Source organism: Lepidothrix coronata, unplaced genomic scaffold (assembly GCF_001604755.1).
Source record: "Lepidothrix coronata isolate B3197 unplaced genomic scaffold, Lepidothrix_coronata-1.0 Scaffold0, whole genome shotgun sequence".
Taxonomy (NCBI): Eukaryota; Metazoa; Chordata; class Aves; order Passeriformes; family Pipridae; genus Lepidothrix; species Lepidothrix coronata.
In genome coordinates this window covers 1204206-1218764 of record NW_016690180.1, presented here as the reverse complement: position 1 = coordinate 1218764, position 14559 = coordinate 1204206, and the positions used below count along the sequence as shown (strand labels likewise).

General features: G+C 38.9%; 1 protein-coding gene across 1 annotated transcript; it reads left to right on the top strand.

Moving 5' to 3' along the window:
* The first annotated feature begins 518 nt into the window (after window positions 1-518).
* On the top strand, window positions 519-14454 carry CENPU (centromere protein U). Its single transcript, XM_017808711.1, has 12 exons — window positions 519-635; window positions 815-944; window positions 2403-2520; window positions 3879-3984; window positions 4564-4654; window positions 5724-5796; window positions 8648-8765; window positions 9156-9234; window positions 10318-10365; window positions 11705-11766; window positions 13080-13236; window positions 13953-14454. Exons 2-12 carry the CDS (start codon window positions 894-896, stop codon window positions 14088-14090), a joined length of 1041 nt encoding a protein of 346 aa, XP_017664200.1. The 5' UTR covers window positions 519-635; window positions 815-893; the 3' UTR covers window positions 14091-14454.
* The last annotated feature ends 105 nt before the right edge of the window (window positions 14455-14559 follow it).

Sequence of the window (14559 nt, the reverse complement as noted above, 5' to 3'; positions counted from 1 at the left end):
AAGTGTTCAAGGTAAAGCCTACCTTTTTTTTTTTTTTTTTTTGCACGGTATTATAGTAAGTACTGGTTTTGTGTGTTATAAATTATCACAAGTTTTTGATCTTACATTTCAGGTTATCGTTACAGAAGTAATCTCGTCCACTTGTTTTTCCAGATGCACAGCATCAGTTCAGGGAAGGGGGGCGGGGAGAAGAAAACGTGGAGTTTTGTGGTTGTTTGGTCTTTTTTTTTTTAGTCAGACTAATTAATGGAAAAACACTCAGCAGAGTGATGGTTGTGTGAATTCTTTAAACACGGAATGAACGGCGCGGACCCCCTCCCTTCCTCGGCCCCGAGCGCCGTCGGAGCTGGGCTGTGGCGGCGCTGTCCCTGTCCCTGTCCCTGTTCCTGTTCCGGCGCGGCGGCTCCTCCCCGCGCCTTCCCTTCCTTCCTTCCTTCCCGGCGGCGGCGCGCCCGGTTCGAACGGCGGCGGGAAAAGCAGGAGTGTGCCCTGAGGGGTCGGGCCGGGGGGCGCTGGTGTTCGCGGGGAGACGGGGCCGGGAGGGCGGGACGAGGGTCTGCCCTGCCCGCCTTGGGGCGCTCGGCGAGGCGGGCTGGGACCTCCTGCGTGAGGGGAACTGCAGCGGCGGAGCGAAGGTACGGTCCTGAACGGCATCGTCGCGATTTATCTCTTTTATGTGCCTGGCTCGTTACTAACTGATGCATGCTATTTAGAACTTATACGTCGGTCTAGGCTAATGAAGTGGGTTTTACTGCTTTTAGAGTGAGCTGAGCTTAATAAATTGAAGTAACAAAGATTTCCCGTTCTCTCCCAGGTACTGACACAGAGAAAGCTGATTTGTGTCGGGGACAATTTTTCACTGACTTTATCCTCAGCATATACTGAATAGTGAAATGTCCTCGAAGAAGAAAATAAAGAAGACTCATACAAGCTATAAATTAGAGGTAGGTTTTGCTAGGTTGGGCAGAATTCAAACAAGCCGGTGTTTTGTTTTTGTTCAGAGCATCCGAAGGAGGCTAAAGAAGATGGTGAAGAGTGTAGAGGGAAAGCCATAAAAGGAGCAGCTGAGGTTACTTGGCTTGTACAGGTGGAGAAGAGGAGACTGAGGGAAGACCACATCGTGGTCTCAGCTTCCTCTCAAGGGGAAGAGGAGGGGCAGACACTGATCTCTTCTCTGTGGTGATCAGTGACAAGACCCGAGGGAATGGCCTGAAGTTGCATCAGGGAGGTTTAGGTCAGATATTAGAAAAAGATTCTTCACCCAGAAGGCTGCTGGGCACTGGAACAGGCTCCCCAGGCAAGTGGTCACAGCACCAAGCCTGACAGAGCTCAAGAAGCATTTGGATGATTCTCTGAAGCTCATGGTGTGACTCTTGGGGATGGTCCTATGCAGAGTCAGGGGTCAGATTTCAATGATCCTTTTAGGTCCCTTCCAACACAGGATATTCTGTGATTCTGTGTTGTGTTATCGTGCAGTCAGGGCATTGTCTCTGGAGGTGGATGCACAGGAGTTAATGCAGGGCTTGCTTTGCACAGGCACTGGGAACTGCTGTGCAGTCCCCGCTGGGGCAGGCTGGGGGTGCGTGCGTGCGGTTTTCTTTTTTTCCTTCTGGGAGTAGTACAAAATGGACCAGTGACTTTCAAACAGGCAAAAGTTTAAAAACAGTCTCATAAAAGAAAAGAAAACAATTTGTAGAGGAAAGAGTTAATGTGTCTGTATTTTGTACCATAACAGAACTTGTGGGGCACTGCTAAGCACTAGTAAAATTAAAAAGCTCAGGAAGTTGGTGTTTTCTGCTTCTAATTCACTCTCCATGCACTCACACAAATCAGTGAGAAATTCACTCTCACGTGGTAAGAGTGACACACAACTGTTTCATAAACCAGTGTCATTCCCTTTACTCTTCTGTTTTACAGAAGTGTCTATGTAATCCTTGATTTAAAAATTCCCCTTTTTATAAGGCTACACTATAACTTCAATTTTTTAAAGTGACAATAATTAAATTGAACAAGGATGGAAATTTATGTATTATAGAGATGAAAGAAGAAATACTTTAATGCCTGAGAAGAAAAAGGACACAGATCATAGAAATCAGATACTAGACTGTTATAAGACTTCTAAGCTTGCATACTTATTTTTATGAAATAAGACAAAGCTCACACTAGAGTACAGTATCAAATAGTGCAACGTACACGTTTTATACTATTACTTCTCTTAGAGGAGAAAACCCATAGCCTGAGGAAAAAACATGCTTCAAATACTTTATGCCATGGCTCAGTAGTTAAGATGGTCCTGGTTAAATGTATTTCGAGTCAAATGTTCTTGAAATTCATTGTCATATTTAATCTGTTGTGCATTCAAAAAGCTGGATAAACTGGCTGCTAATTTCATACCCATCCAGGAACACAAAGCCAATTCCAATCTTCGCTGGAAATCACTTCTGCTTGAGGAACCTGATGTCTCAAGGATATTGAAGGTAGCGGAAACAAAACACCTGGAGGAGCTTGATGATTCCTTTGGTTAGTATTAACTTGAATGTCATTTAATATATGATTTTCACAAACAAACCACAAGGGCAGAGAAAGTAATGGACAGGAGAGACAGAGAGTTTTTTATGTTATTTTTTATAATTTAGGAAGTAACAAGAATAATGCTGTAATATGTACAAGTAAAAGGTAACAGAAAAATACTGGCTATTCAGGTTTTATATCTGAATGGTAGAATTTCACACATTATAATATTGCAGATGTGTAAGAATTTACATTTAAAACCCTAAGTTCAATATCTTAAGTTATTCTCTATTAAGATACAGAAATTATGAAGTGAAATTTTTGCTATTGTAAGAGTATTCATGGCAGCAAATTTGGACATTCACAGGGGTGTTGTTGTGCCAGTTTCAAATCTTATTTAAAAAAATAACATAAAACCATACAATTTTTGGTGAAGGATTAAAACCATTTCCATGCTTTGTATTGTCCTTCTGTAATGAGGCCTCAGTATAGAGGCAGAGAATCAATTTAGATGAAGTAGGTGCTCCTGAGTGAAGTCCTCTATTATTGTGTTATATATATATATAAATAATTGAAAAACTGCGTGATTTGAAGTTGTAGAGAAAATGCTAAGAGTTATTTCTCAACTGTAATTGTTATTAGTCTAAGAAAATCATGGAAATATACATGTGACTACTAGAAAGAGCATTGAAAATGAGCTATAAATAATTTAGCAAGAGGGTTGTTATAAGGGCGAGACAGAAAGATGAAAAGCTCTTCTTTTCCTCACTTCTGTTCTACATATTTAGACTATAAAAATGATGCCCACTGACACTAATGTAAACTAAGACAAAATTTATGTGGCAATGTGCTTGAAAAAAAAACTTGTACTACAGAGGGCATGCTAAAACCCAAAGTTACCAGAGTTCTAATCTATTTTGGTAGCTACCTTTAAGAATTCTACATTTACAAATATTCTGTAGCAGCTGTAACTGTCTTCTTATAGCATCCAATAAAGCAGCTTAAAGTCTATATTAACAAAAATTAGAAAGTAGTTGTTTGAATATGTAGAAGGTTTATGTATGCCATAGCAAAGAGAGACTTTAAAGACACTGTACAAAATATTTTGCCTGCTATGTGCCATATGTACGTGCCCAGCTTTCCTGCACGTTTGTTTTGAGTTTGTAAAGAAATAGCAGGTGGATGGGTATGTAAAACTTTTCACTACATATTTTTTTCTAATCCTCAAATAATACTTTTAACAAGAACTTCCTTTTTAATAGCTAGCAAACCACAAATACCCTAACTAAATGCTTAATGGCAAGCAGTGCTCCTTGCCTTAAGAGATGGGAGCAGTTTTCATGCAATTTGTTTTCTGTTCTTTATAGATCACCCTTTGCACAGTACTGCTGTGGATGCTTATGGAGAGGAACACTCACAAAACGAGTCACTTGGTCATGTTTCAGCACTGCAAAGGCAAAATACAGAAAGAAGGTCTGGTAAAAAAAAAATATAGAATTGCCAGCATTTAATCTTTAGATTTTTAGTTTAAGTGGGAAAAACGTTCTATTTGTCAAGTTTCCCTAGCTGCTTATTAACCAGATGCTCTAACTTAAAATTCCCAAGATCAGAAACCAAAAGAGTGAGGTTGAGGATTGCAGAAAACAAATGGTAGAGTAAATCTGAGTCTGCCTTTTGTAAGCAGTACAGTACTTACTGCAGTTTTTATATTGAAAGGATTTTAAAATGTCTCTGTGAGGTATTAATTAGTTCTCTAAATACTGGTGTCTAAAGTTAAAAGATGGAAAAATTGAAAAATGGGTAGAAGCCAGTTAATTTATATATAACAGAGAAAGTTATTTTAAAATATTTTAATTCAAATTTTTGTATGTTTCTCATTTGTTTAATCAAATTTGGTTTAAATCTGAAATAGTTCTAATTTGAATTAAATAGCAAGACAGTAATAGTGCTTGTATGAGAGTATGTTGTGAGAATATTGTTACTTTGATTTTTGTTTTGTTGTGTAGATCATTCTTTCTCTGTGTATTGCAGTGTATGTTTTTCTTTTCCTAGTAAAAAAACGCATCTATCAAAGACATCTAATGGTGATAAGCAGACACTCAAAACAGCTGGTGCTGGAGATGGACCTCTTAAGGAGACTGTGGTACACAAAAAGTTGCCTAAGTATTATCAGTCAATTTAATTTTAGCTTACTTCTTGCCATGCTTGCATTAGAGGGTGGGGTGAGAGGAAGACCTTCCATTTGTTTCTTAGTACTGCCATAGTATTTAATTGTATCCAAAATAATCAATCCTCAAAGTATTCCTGAGAGATAGCCAAGTGAAATGCTTAAAGCTACAGTCATCATGTCAGCATGGAATATAATATAATAGGCAGATGTTCTGGATCCTGTAGCCTGTTCTCTTTTTCATTTGGGAATATGTTCTTTCCTTCTTTCAAATATCTTCTTTGTATCTAGAATACATGTGCTTGAAGAATGGCATACCAGATGGAATATGAATCCTTTGTGCCTTTTCAGTATTGAAACAAATTTATGAGAGAAAAGAATACTGATAAAATTAATTTTGAATGTGTATTAGAATTAAAAGCCATCCAGTTTTGAATGAGTGTTTTTCCACACCTACTCCACAACTAGTGTAAAATACTCTTGGCCCACTTCCAGACATACAGAGGAAGTTAATCATCTGCAGGCTCAAAAGTAGACCTGTGATAAAAGAAGCTGTGCAGTAGTTTGTATAAAAGGTTTTTTACATATTGAAATTTATTGGAATTGCTGAAAATGATGCTGTGAAATTCAATACAGAATGTTAAACTGGATGTATGCAGCACTTTTGTAGGAGTGCTGTTGGTGTCACAAAGTAGTCAAAGTAGAGAAAGAATGGGGACAGAATGTGGGTGAAAAGGAAGGTGAGCAGGCAGTGTTGATCAGAGAAATGTTAATACTGGGCAATGACTGTGCTGAACTGAGGGTCCTTATGCTCCTTAACGTGTTCCTAGTCCTGCTGCACGGCCAGTGGCCAACGGGTCAGTTGGTCAGTTCAGTCAGGCAGCTGCTGTCCTGCAGCAGTGTGGTCACTGTGCTGGGATTCTGGTGAAACGAGCCTGTGTAAATGTTACAGATGTTTCAGTCAGGAAATGCATTTTGCCTAATTGCCATTTTAAATTAATAATAAGGGTTTATTTTGGAAGTTAATCTGCTTTTTGTATCACAGAAGGGTCTGAATGCTACTCAGTTCCAGGCGAAAAAGAAGCAGCCTTCAGAGGAGAGCACATCAGACCCTTCTGGTAAAGTAGACTTTTCAAAACTCTCATATAACTTTTCCTCATTCAAGATGAATGCTTTTCCATGCTTTTAATTTCTGGTATCTAGCAACAAACTCTTGGAGATAAGGCAAATTAGGAAGGTGTATGCCCAGTGGAAGCAAGGTCAGGAGACAGAGGAAGAACTCAGAGATGCTGCTTGCCACTGTAGGGAGAAAATTTGTGCAGCCAAAGCTCAGCTGGAGTTGAAGCTGCCAGAAATGAGAGGGACAATAAAAAGTTTTTTCAAATACATTAATGGCAATAGGCAATACAGAAATATCATCAGCCTGTTACAGGATGAGGATGGTCACCTCACAAACAGGGACAGAGACAAGGCAGAGGTGTTTAATGCATTCTTTGCCTCTGTCTTCAACTCAGATGATGGACAAAGGGGGTCTCAGTTCCCCTAGCTTGAGGACCATGACTGTGAGAATGACCAACTCCCTGAAATTGTGCAGGACCTGCTGCTCCAGCTGGACCCCTACAAATCTATGGGGCCTGATGGGATTCATCCAGGAATCCTCAAAGAGCTGGCTGATGTCATTGCAAAACCTCTCTTGATGATTTTTGAGTGGTCTTGGGAATCCGGAGAGGTCCCAGCTGCCTGGAAGCTGGTGAATGTTGTCCTGATTTTCAAGAAGGGCAAGAAGGAGGACCCCGGAAATTACAGACCCATCAGTCTCACTTCAGTGCCTGATAAAGTTATGGAGAAGATTATTCTGGGAGGTATTGAAAGAAACCTGAAAGATAATGCAGTCATTGGTCACAACCAGCACGATTTCATGAGAGGAAGTCCTGCTTATCAAACCTGATTTCCTTTTATGACAAAGTAACCCACCCAGTTGATCAAGGGAAGCCAGTTGGTGTAGTCTTTCTGGATTTCAGTAAAGCTTTCAATACAGTCTCTCACAGGACCCTTCTGGACAAAATGTCCAGCACACAGCTGGATAAACACATCATGCAGTGGGTGAGCAATTGGCTCACGAGTGGAACACAGAGGGTAATAATGAAATGGGGCAACATCAGACTGGTGACCTGTCACTAGTGGGGTTCCACAGGGCTCCATCTTGGGCCCTGTGCTCTTCCACATCTTCATAAATCATTTGGATGCAGGACTGGAAGGGATATTAAGCAAGTTTGCAGATGACACAAAACTGGGAGGAGCTGTTGACTCCCTCGAAGGCAGGGAGGCCCTGCAGAGAGACCTCGACAAATTAGAGGGCTGGGCAATCACCAACCATATGAAATTCAACAAGGGAAGTGCCGGATTCTGCACCTGGGATGGGGCAACCCCGGATGTTTGTACAGACTGGGGGACAAGAGGCTGGAAAGCAGTGCCAAGGAAAGGGACCTGGAGATCCTGGTCGATGGCAAGTTGAATATGAGTCAGCAGTGCCCTGGCAGCCAGGAGGGCCAACCGTGTCCAGGGGGGCATCAGGCAAAGCATCACCAGCTGGTCGAGGGAGGGGATTGTCCTGCTCTGCTCTGCAATGGGGTGGCCTCACCTTGAATATTGTGTGCAGTTTTGGGCACCACAATATAGTAAAGATATTCAGCTATTAGAGAGCATCCAAAGGAGGGCAGTAAAGATGGTGAAGGGCCTTGAGGGGAAGTCGTGTGAGGAGCGGCTGAGGGCACGTGGTCTGTTCAGCCTGGAAGAGACTGAAGCGAGACCTCATTGCAGTCTACAACTTCCTTGTGAGGGGAAGAGGAGGGGCAGGCACTGATCTCTTCTCTGTGGTGACCAGTGACGGGACCTGAGGGAATGGCCTGAAGTTGTGTCAGAGGAGGTTGACATTGGATATCAGAAAAAGATTCTTCGCCCTGAGGGTGGTTGGGCACTGGAACAGGCTCCCCAGGGAAGTGGTCACAGCACCAAGTCTGACAGAGTTCAAGAAGCGTTTGGATTGTACTCTCAAGCACATGGTGTGACTCTTGGGGGTGGTCCTATGCAGGGCCGAGAGTTGGGCTTAATGATCCTTGTGGGTCCCTTCCAACTCAGCATGTTCTGTGATTCTGCGATATTGCTTCAAGAAATGGAAGGGTTTAGTTTCAGTTTTGTCATAGACCCACATTTGATCCCCATGGTTTGCCTATTCCACTCCTGAAGGGGTAAAACATGTGTGCATTATCCCTCTAAGGCAGACTGGTTCCCTTTGGAGGGAAGTCTGGGGCCGTGGATGTGAAGCTGTAAGAGGTGTCAGTACATTCCTTGGTCTGGAAGCCTGGAGCAGCAGCTGGGGCAGAACTTGGAATGCCCCTTGTGTCATCTTGCTTCCTTTGAACCCATCATATTTTAGTACTAGACTGACATTTGAGAGTGTGTGAAGAAACATGGTTTAACTTTTTGTTTAATCAGTTAATAATACTGTTGCAAAATCTAAGGAAATGTATATGTATATAGGGTTTTTTGAAGCATATATGGTATCAATGCAAAATGTATACAAATATGAAATAAATGTAATTATATAAATATAAATAAAATACAAATATAAAAGCTCATGATTCTTTGCTCAAACTCAGACTAATAGTTTTTACAAGACAAAAAATTATGTCTACAGTCAGTGTGTAGTTTATTTTTTAATGTGTTTCTGGACTTGCTTGAAATGATTAAGAGTAAGTTGTATATAATTGATCATCCCAATTTTAAAGGGCTTCTGGATAAATGTCATAGTTGTTCAGCCAAAGACAGATGAAATAATATATCACTCTTCTCAGATTTAATATTAAAATATTCATAACTTTTGGATGGTTATTTTGATCGTGGGAACAATAATTGTTTTAGACCATGTACCTGAGTTATGCAAGACTTATGTTTATTCTGTTGTTTCAGTGGACAGCCCACGTTCTGTACAGGTTTGGTGTCCCAAAGAGCTGGAGAGATCTCCTAGAGATATTACAGAACTGGATGTTGTTCTGGCTGAAGTTGAGAAGATAGCAGCAAATTACAGGTAAATATTCTGCTTTCCTATGATTGAATATTCAAAGTTTTAAAAAGGATTTACCTGTGTTTTTGCTAGTGGGCTGTCCTTTGGGGAATGCAGTATTGCATGGTTACATTGTAATGTTATTTTAATGATTGTTCAGTTTCTGTGATACAAATGTTTTTTCATATGTGATCTTGATGTGGTCTGCAGGGATTTGATATTTTTTCAAACAATGCCACATCTCAGCTGACATTTTTCAAGGTAGAAATTAAACTATTGCTAGTATATGAAAGATCTGCAGTTGCCTAGCTGCTTAATGCTGGGTTTTATTCATTACTTAAAGAAATGTTTTGGGATGAGATTTCCCCTTTACTGAACTAAGTGGGTTGTGTTTTGTCCCTCTGACTTCTCCAGACAAAGCATAGAATCAAACATTTGCAGAAAGGCTGTCAATGACTTCTGTTCTGCTTTCAAGGGCCAAATCACCGATCTTGTAAGTACACCAGACATAAAATCAAGTTTTGTGGTCAGAAATGCCTATGGTTTTATATTGTCCATTACACACTTATTTTACAGTACATAAAATTTTCCAATCTATTGTCAGTATAAATAATACAAAAACAGAGTCTGTTGCGTGCAGGTTATGATTTGCTGCCTGTGTGCAGGCTTTCATAAGAATTGCCTCCAGACACAACACTGCTGTCATGCAGGTACTTGGCAAAATTGCCAGCTTTTGAGAATAGGGGAGCATCTAATAATCCTGAAGTGTTTGTCGTATCTAAATCATTATGTAGGAAAACTGGAGGGCTGCATAATTTGAATGAGCATAACAGCTGTGTCAAACACTGTTTTAAAACCTCATGGACTAGAGTTTTAAAAGGCCAATGATTTAACTTTTATACTGCATCTCAGTGACTCTTGTTTAGAGGCCTGAGTAAGGCCTCTAACATAGTCCAGGGAAAATCATCCTCTTTTAATTAGCAGTTTGAACATAACTGTAAGATATTCAAGAGCGATCTGGACACAGTCCTGTGCCATGTGCTCTAGGATGACCCTGCTTGAGCAGGGAGGCTGTACCAGACGACCCACTGTGGTCCCTTCCAGCCTGACCGATTCTGGGATTCTGTAACAAGCTTATTGGTTAGGAAGACTAAGATTTATTCTCACTAATTGTAAGGAGCTAAATGAACTCAGAACTTTGTAGGACTTGTGATAAGTACAATGGATAGGTACTAAAACTATAGTTCTAAGTGTTTCATGAGAAGGAATAAGTTTTAAAAAGACTAGATTTATACTTATATATATAAAGTTATAGAAAACTTAAGCTAGGTAGTATTACAGTAATTGGTACGAGTATTACTTGCACTAATTTTGTGCAACAGTCTTTCTCTGGCATGAGGAGAGAGGAAAGACTCGATACGCAAGTGATACACTTGTAATCTCACTTTGAAACAGTGTTGGTTTTTTAAATAGCTTTTTATGTTATTCCCAAGTAATTCTTGCAGCCATGATTTTAGGAGGATAGTGATGAATTCAAGATCCATAGTCAATCTGTAATTCTTCTTTTCCTCTGTAGATAGCAGGAGTCCAGGAATTAAAGAATATGAAGAGGAAAAATGCTAAGGTAAATACATATATATCAGTAGATTGTATGGCATACAGTAGTGGGCATTGAAATTTCAAGAAGTTGACTGGAAGAAATAAAATAATTGACAAAAAGGTGTACTGTACTACAGAATCAACTGCACAAATAGGGGATAGGGAACCACCAGAGTATTTTTGGAAAAGATCTGAGTAAATATGATGGAATGCAAACTCCATACATCTACTGCTATAGGGGGTAAAAAGAAGGAATGCACATTAGGATGTGTAGGTGTCTATGCATGTGAAGTACTCGTTTGGTTTTTTGGAGTTAGGTGGGGTTTTTTTTAATGAGTACTTGTGAGGCCTCTGGAGAGCTAATTAAATATTGAGTGCTAACCTTCAAGAAACACAAATGAATATAAAAATCTAGGAGAGCAGCAAAGATGGTGACCTGTGAGGATAGAATTGGATTTCTTAGTTTAAAGAAGTCTATGGGAACTGCATTCCCTAAATATATGCAGAATTTTTGTTCAGAAGAAGGCAGTTCCTCTGTTCATTCAGAGTGAGTAGTAATTTACTGAAAATGCAGTTGGGGAATGTTGACAGGAGGAGGAATGAGTGTAAGAGCAGAAAAACGTTGCAGTGGTTTTAGCAAGGAGAGGTGAATGCCCTAGAGCAGAGAGATTTAAGAGAAGCATAGGCACTGTCTGGCTTTCTGCCCAGATTAACATCTTCTGCAAACTTTTCAAGGACAAAATAGCTTTCAACAAATAAGGTCAACATGAGGCTTATTCTGGGATGTAGCAATTAATATGCTAAAGTCTTGTTGATTTGAGGTGATATGGCAAGCTACTCAGCATGTAAAATAATACACATATAGAATTCACAGACACTCACATTTATCCTTACTTTGACTCATATACATTTGTTTAAAATCAGATTTTTAGTTGCTGAATTTAATTTTAGGATCAGTTTTGGGTGTTGCTTTTTTTTTTTTTAAATTGGATGTTATATTAAAGAAAGCTTAGTTATGGCAATTATACTGAACATAGCTTCATGTTAGTTTTCATTTTGACCTAGAGTCAACTCCTAGAGTTGGTCATGTTTGTGTTCAAAATGTCACAAACTCCTTTTGTATGCTTGTAAATTGAGTGTTCCTTAGGAGAAATTTTGGATGGAGATAAAAGTTTGACATTTTAAATAGCTTTGAAGTGTTTAAAATGCAAATGTAAAATATGGCAGTTTATAAGGATATCTTGGAATGTTCCAGGAGAATCAGAAGCATAAAATCCCAGAGAAAAAAAGCCAATCAAATATGAGTTGTTTGCCTTTGAAATTGCAGAAACTGTTTCAGAGACTTTGCTCACTATTTGTTTCAGGCAGTAACAAACATCAAAAAGAAAAGGCAGCGACTGGTGCAACTCAGAGAAGAGCTAATTGGGTATGTTTCTAATGATGCACAATAATAGCCTGAAGAGCTTAAAGAATCTGTATGTTGTAGTTCAGAAGGGAAAGTAACTTTTTTTGTTTTTTTTCATTTTATTTGTTGTCTTGCTTTCTGTTTTTACAAAAGCTTGTGATGACCTCTCCTTTACATATATCAGTTGCCTAGATAGTCATTCTTGCAAGTTCTCTTAGCTAAATAGTTACTAGGATGGTGTTTCACACCATGTGTTCATAAGAAAAATACTAATGTTACAATTTGAATTGCAAAGGTGCTGTATCATAAATTTACAAAGGTAATACATAGGACTTTTTTGGTTTTGAGGTGGGAGATTGTATTTCACCTCTGCAATTTGACAAGCGTTCCTCTCAGTACCTGATTTGCTTTCATCTCATGTGGCCATGCAATTCCCCATCTCTAACTTGGCATTAATCTTAAGAGTCATTTAGATAAACAACATAGAAATCATGTTATTTGGAAGAACCATTAGGCTTCCCCACATCCCATTGGTTGCTAGTGACAAGTTTTATACTGAAGCTGTGTATAACGTCACTCCATAAGTTAATTCTGTAGGGAACCAGGGCCTTGGATCGACAAGAACAGTGTAAAAGCCTTTTCTCTATGGCCATGAGAGCTTGTGTAACTTTGCAGTACTATGGACAAATTATGCTCAAAGAACTAATCCCTCAATATGGTTTGAACCCCCCTCACAGACTGAAAGCTGTCTTCGCATTTTTTATGTGTTCTGTTGTAATCCTTTGGTCATTTTAAGAAAGCTTTTTTTCTGTTGAATGAAAATGGCTGTTGGTGTTCAGTTTTTGGAGTGCTATTGTAATGGATTGAGCCCTCCAGTTTACTTAGGCAGAGGTGTAGGTAGTTTGTAGATCCTGAGTATGCTTCAGCATAAGCACTTGAACACCTCAGCCTGCAGACAGGCGTGTGCAGAAGGAGAACACCTAAAGAAACTATATTTGGAAAACTTAAATGCTTAAGAGAGAGGAGCTACATTGTCAGATTCAAAAGACAATTTTGAGTCTGACAAAAGAATGTTCTTTTTGAGAATTAAAAAAGAGTTCTCAAAAAGAGTTTCTCTTTGAGAAAGAGAGGTTTGGGGTTTTTTGGTGGATTTGGACTCATGCTCCTATTTAAGTAACATGCTAGTTGTTCTAATTAAACAGTATGCTATACTAACCTATGTTTTGTGTTTCTGAGCAACCTTTCCTTCAAGTCTTCTTCAGAGGAAATATGTTCATAGTTATTCATGCAAAAAACATGCAGATACAAACATCAAAGCCTTGATTCTTTTTCAGAGCTGAACCACAACTGACACAACTACAAAGAGAATATGATGAGATAAAGGAAAGGAAATCTTCCTTGAGGCAAACAATTGAATTACTTACTGATTTAAAGGAGCTACAGCAAGACTGTTTGGATTTTAGAGAAGAAAACCCAAAAGAAAAAGTGGTAGTAAGTACAAATTTTGCATGTATTTCTGAACAGTTCTGGGTCACAACTCTCCTCCCCATTTTTTCTTTCCTGGACTGCTGGGCACTTGTATTAATGTTTAAGTTATATTAAATAGCAATATTTTGTTAATTGTCTTTGTGGAAGCAACTTGAGAATCACTGCTGTAACTGCACTGTAGTATCTCACTCTTTTTGGTCTCATGTTAAAAGCTAAAGTATTTCAGAGAGGATTCTGCTGCCTTGCTCTCTATGTCCAGGAGTTGAAAGGACATAAAAGCCTAACAGTTGTTCTCAGTTGTAACTTTTTTATAGAAATTGAAGAAATATTAACACTGAGAAACAAGTAATTAATTTCTTTTGTTGTTATTGTTCAAAGAAAGGAAAAGCTCTGGTATTTCCATGCCTGTTCTGTAAGGTATTTAATGCTAAGAACAGTGCTTTTATTACATGGCCAGAGCAACTTCTCCTGTAGCCTTAGAACTCTTTCCCGTTTTACCCAGGACCTGGAGTGGTATTTTCTGTTGACAAAGGTACATGCCTGCCATGTGTAAGGGAAATCCTCGCATTTCATAAGACACTCTTATTAATTTTGACCGTTCTTCACTTTTAAAAATCATGTTGTGCCATTCCAGATAAAGGAAAAATAACTACAGACATGTAAGTGATCTTTCCAAGAGTTAAAAATGTTGCCTTGTAATTTTATTTCCATATCAACAGTATGGAACTTCCAGCCTCCCTGCTCTTCTGATGGAGTCACGGAGAATTCTAGGAGCAGAAAGACACTTTCAGAATATTAATTTGAAACTGGAAGAGGCTCTGGCTGTACAAAGAGAGAGGTTATCAAAGAAAGACTAAGTGTTTTTTAAGACTTTTTAACATTTGTTAAAAACAGTTATTAGAATGGTAGTGTTTAAAGCATGATTAGTCACTGTTGCTCTTTTTTGTTTCAATGTTAAAAAGTCAATGACTTGATTGAGATGTATCTTTCTATTGTCAAATAGTCTCAATGTCAGTGAAATGACTGAAATAGCAATCCCACTTAAAGTAATAAAACTTTTCTGTGCTTGGGAACAATGTTGGGTTTTAAACTTGTGCTATTAAAGTAATGTGATCTTGACAGCAACATACACTTTTAAAGAGAACACAGAGACTTTGGCTGAACTATTCATAGACATCTTTTTATTAAATTTGTATTTTAAATAAATAATTTCATCCCATTTCTGGAACTAAAGAAGTCTGTTTAACTTGGTTTATCAGTAAAACTTGGACATAAAACTAGCAAAATAGAAACTGTACAGCAGAGAGCGTTAAAAGTGGTAAGCTC

Excerpts from the sequence above, each read along its gene's own strand:
- CENPU (XM_017808711.1), top strand. The coding sequence starts at position 894 with ATGTCCTCGAAGAAGAAAATAAAGAAGACTCATACAAGCTATAAATTA. Across the intron at positions 3,985-4,563 it reads AGGCAAAATACAGAAAGAAG|TAAAAAAACGCATCTATCAA; the intron begins GTCTGGTAAAAA and ends TTCTTTTCCTAG. Across the intron at positions 8,766-9,155 it reads AAGATAGCAGCAAATTACAG|ACAAAGCATAGAATCAAACA; the intron begins GTAAATATTCTG and ends TGACTTCTCCAG.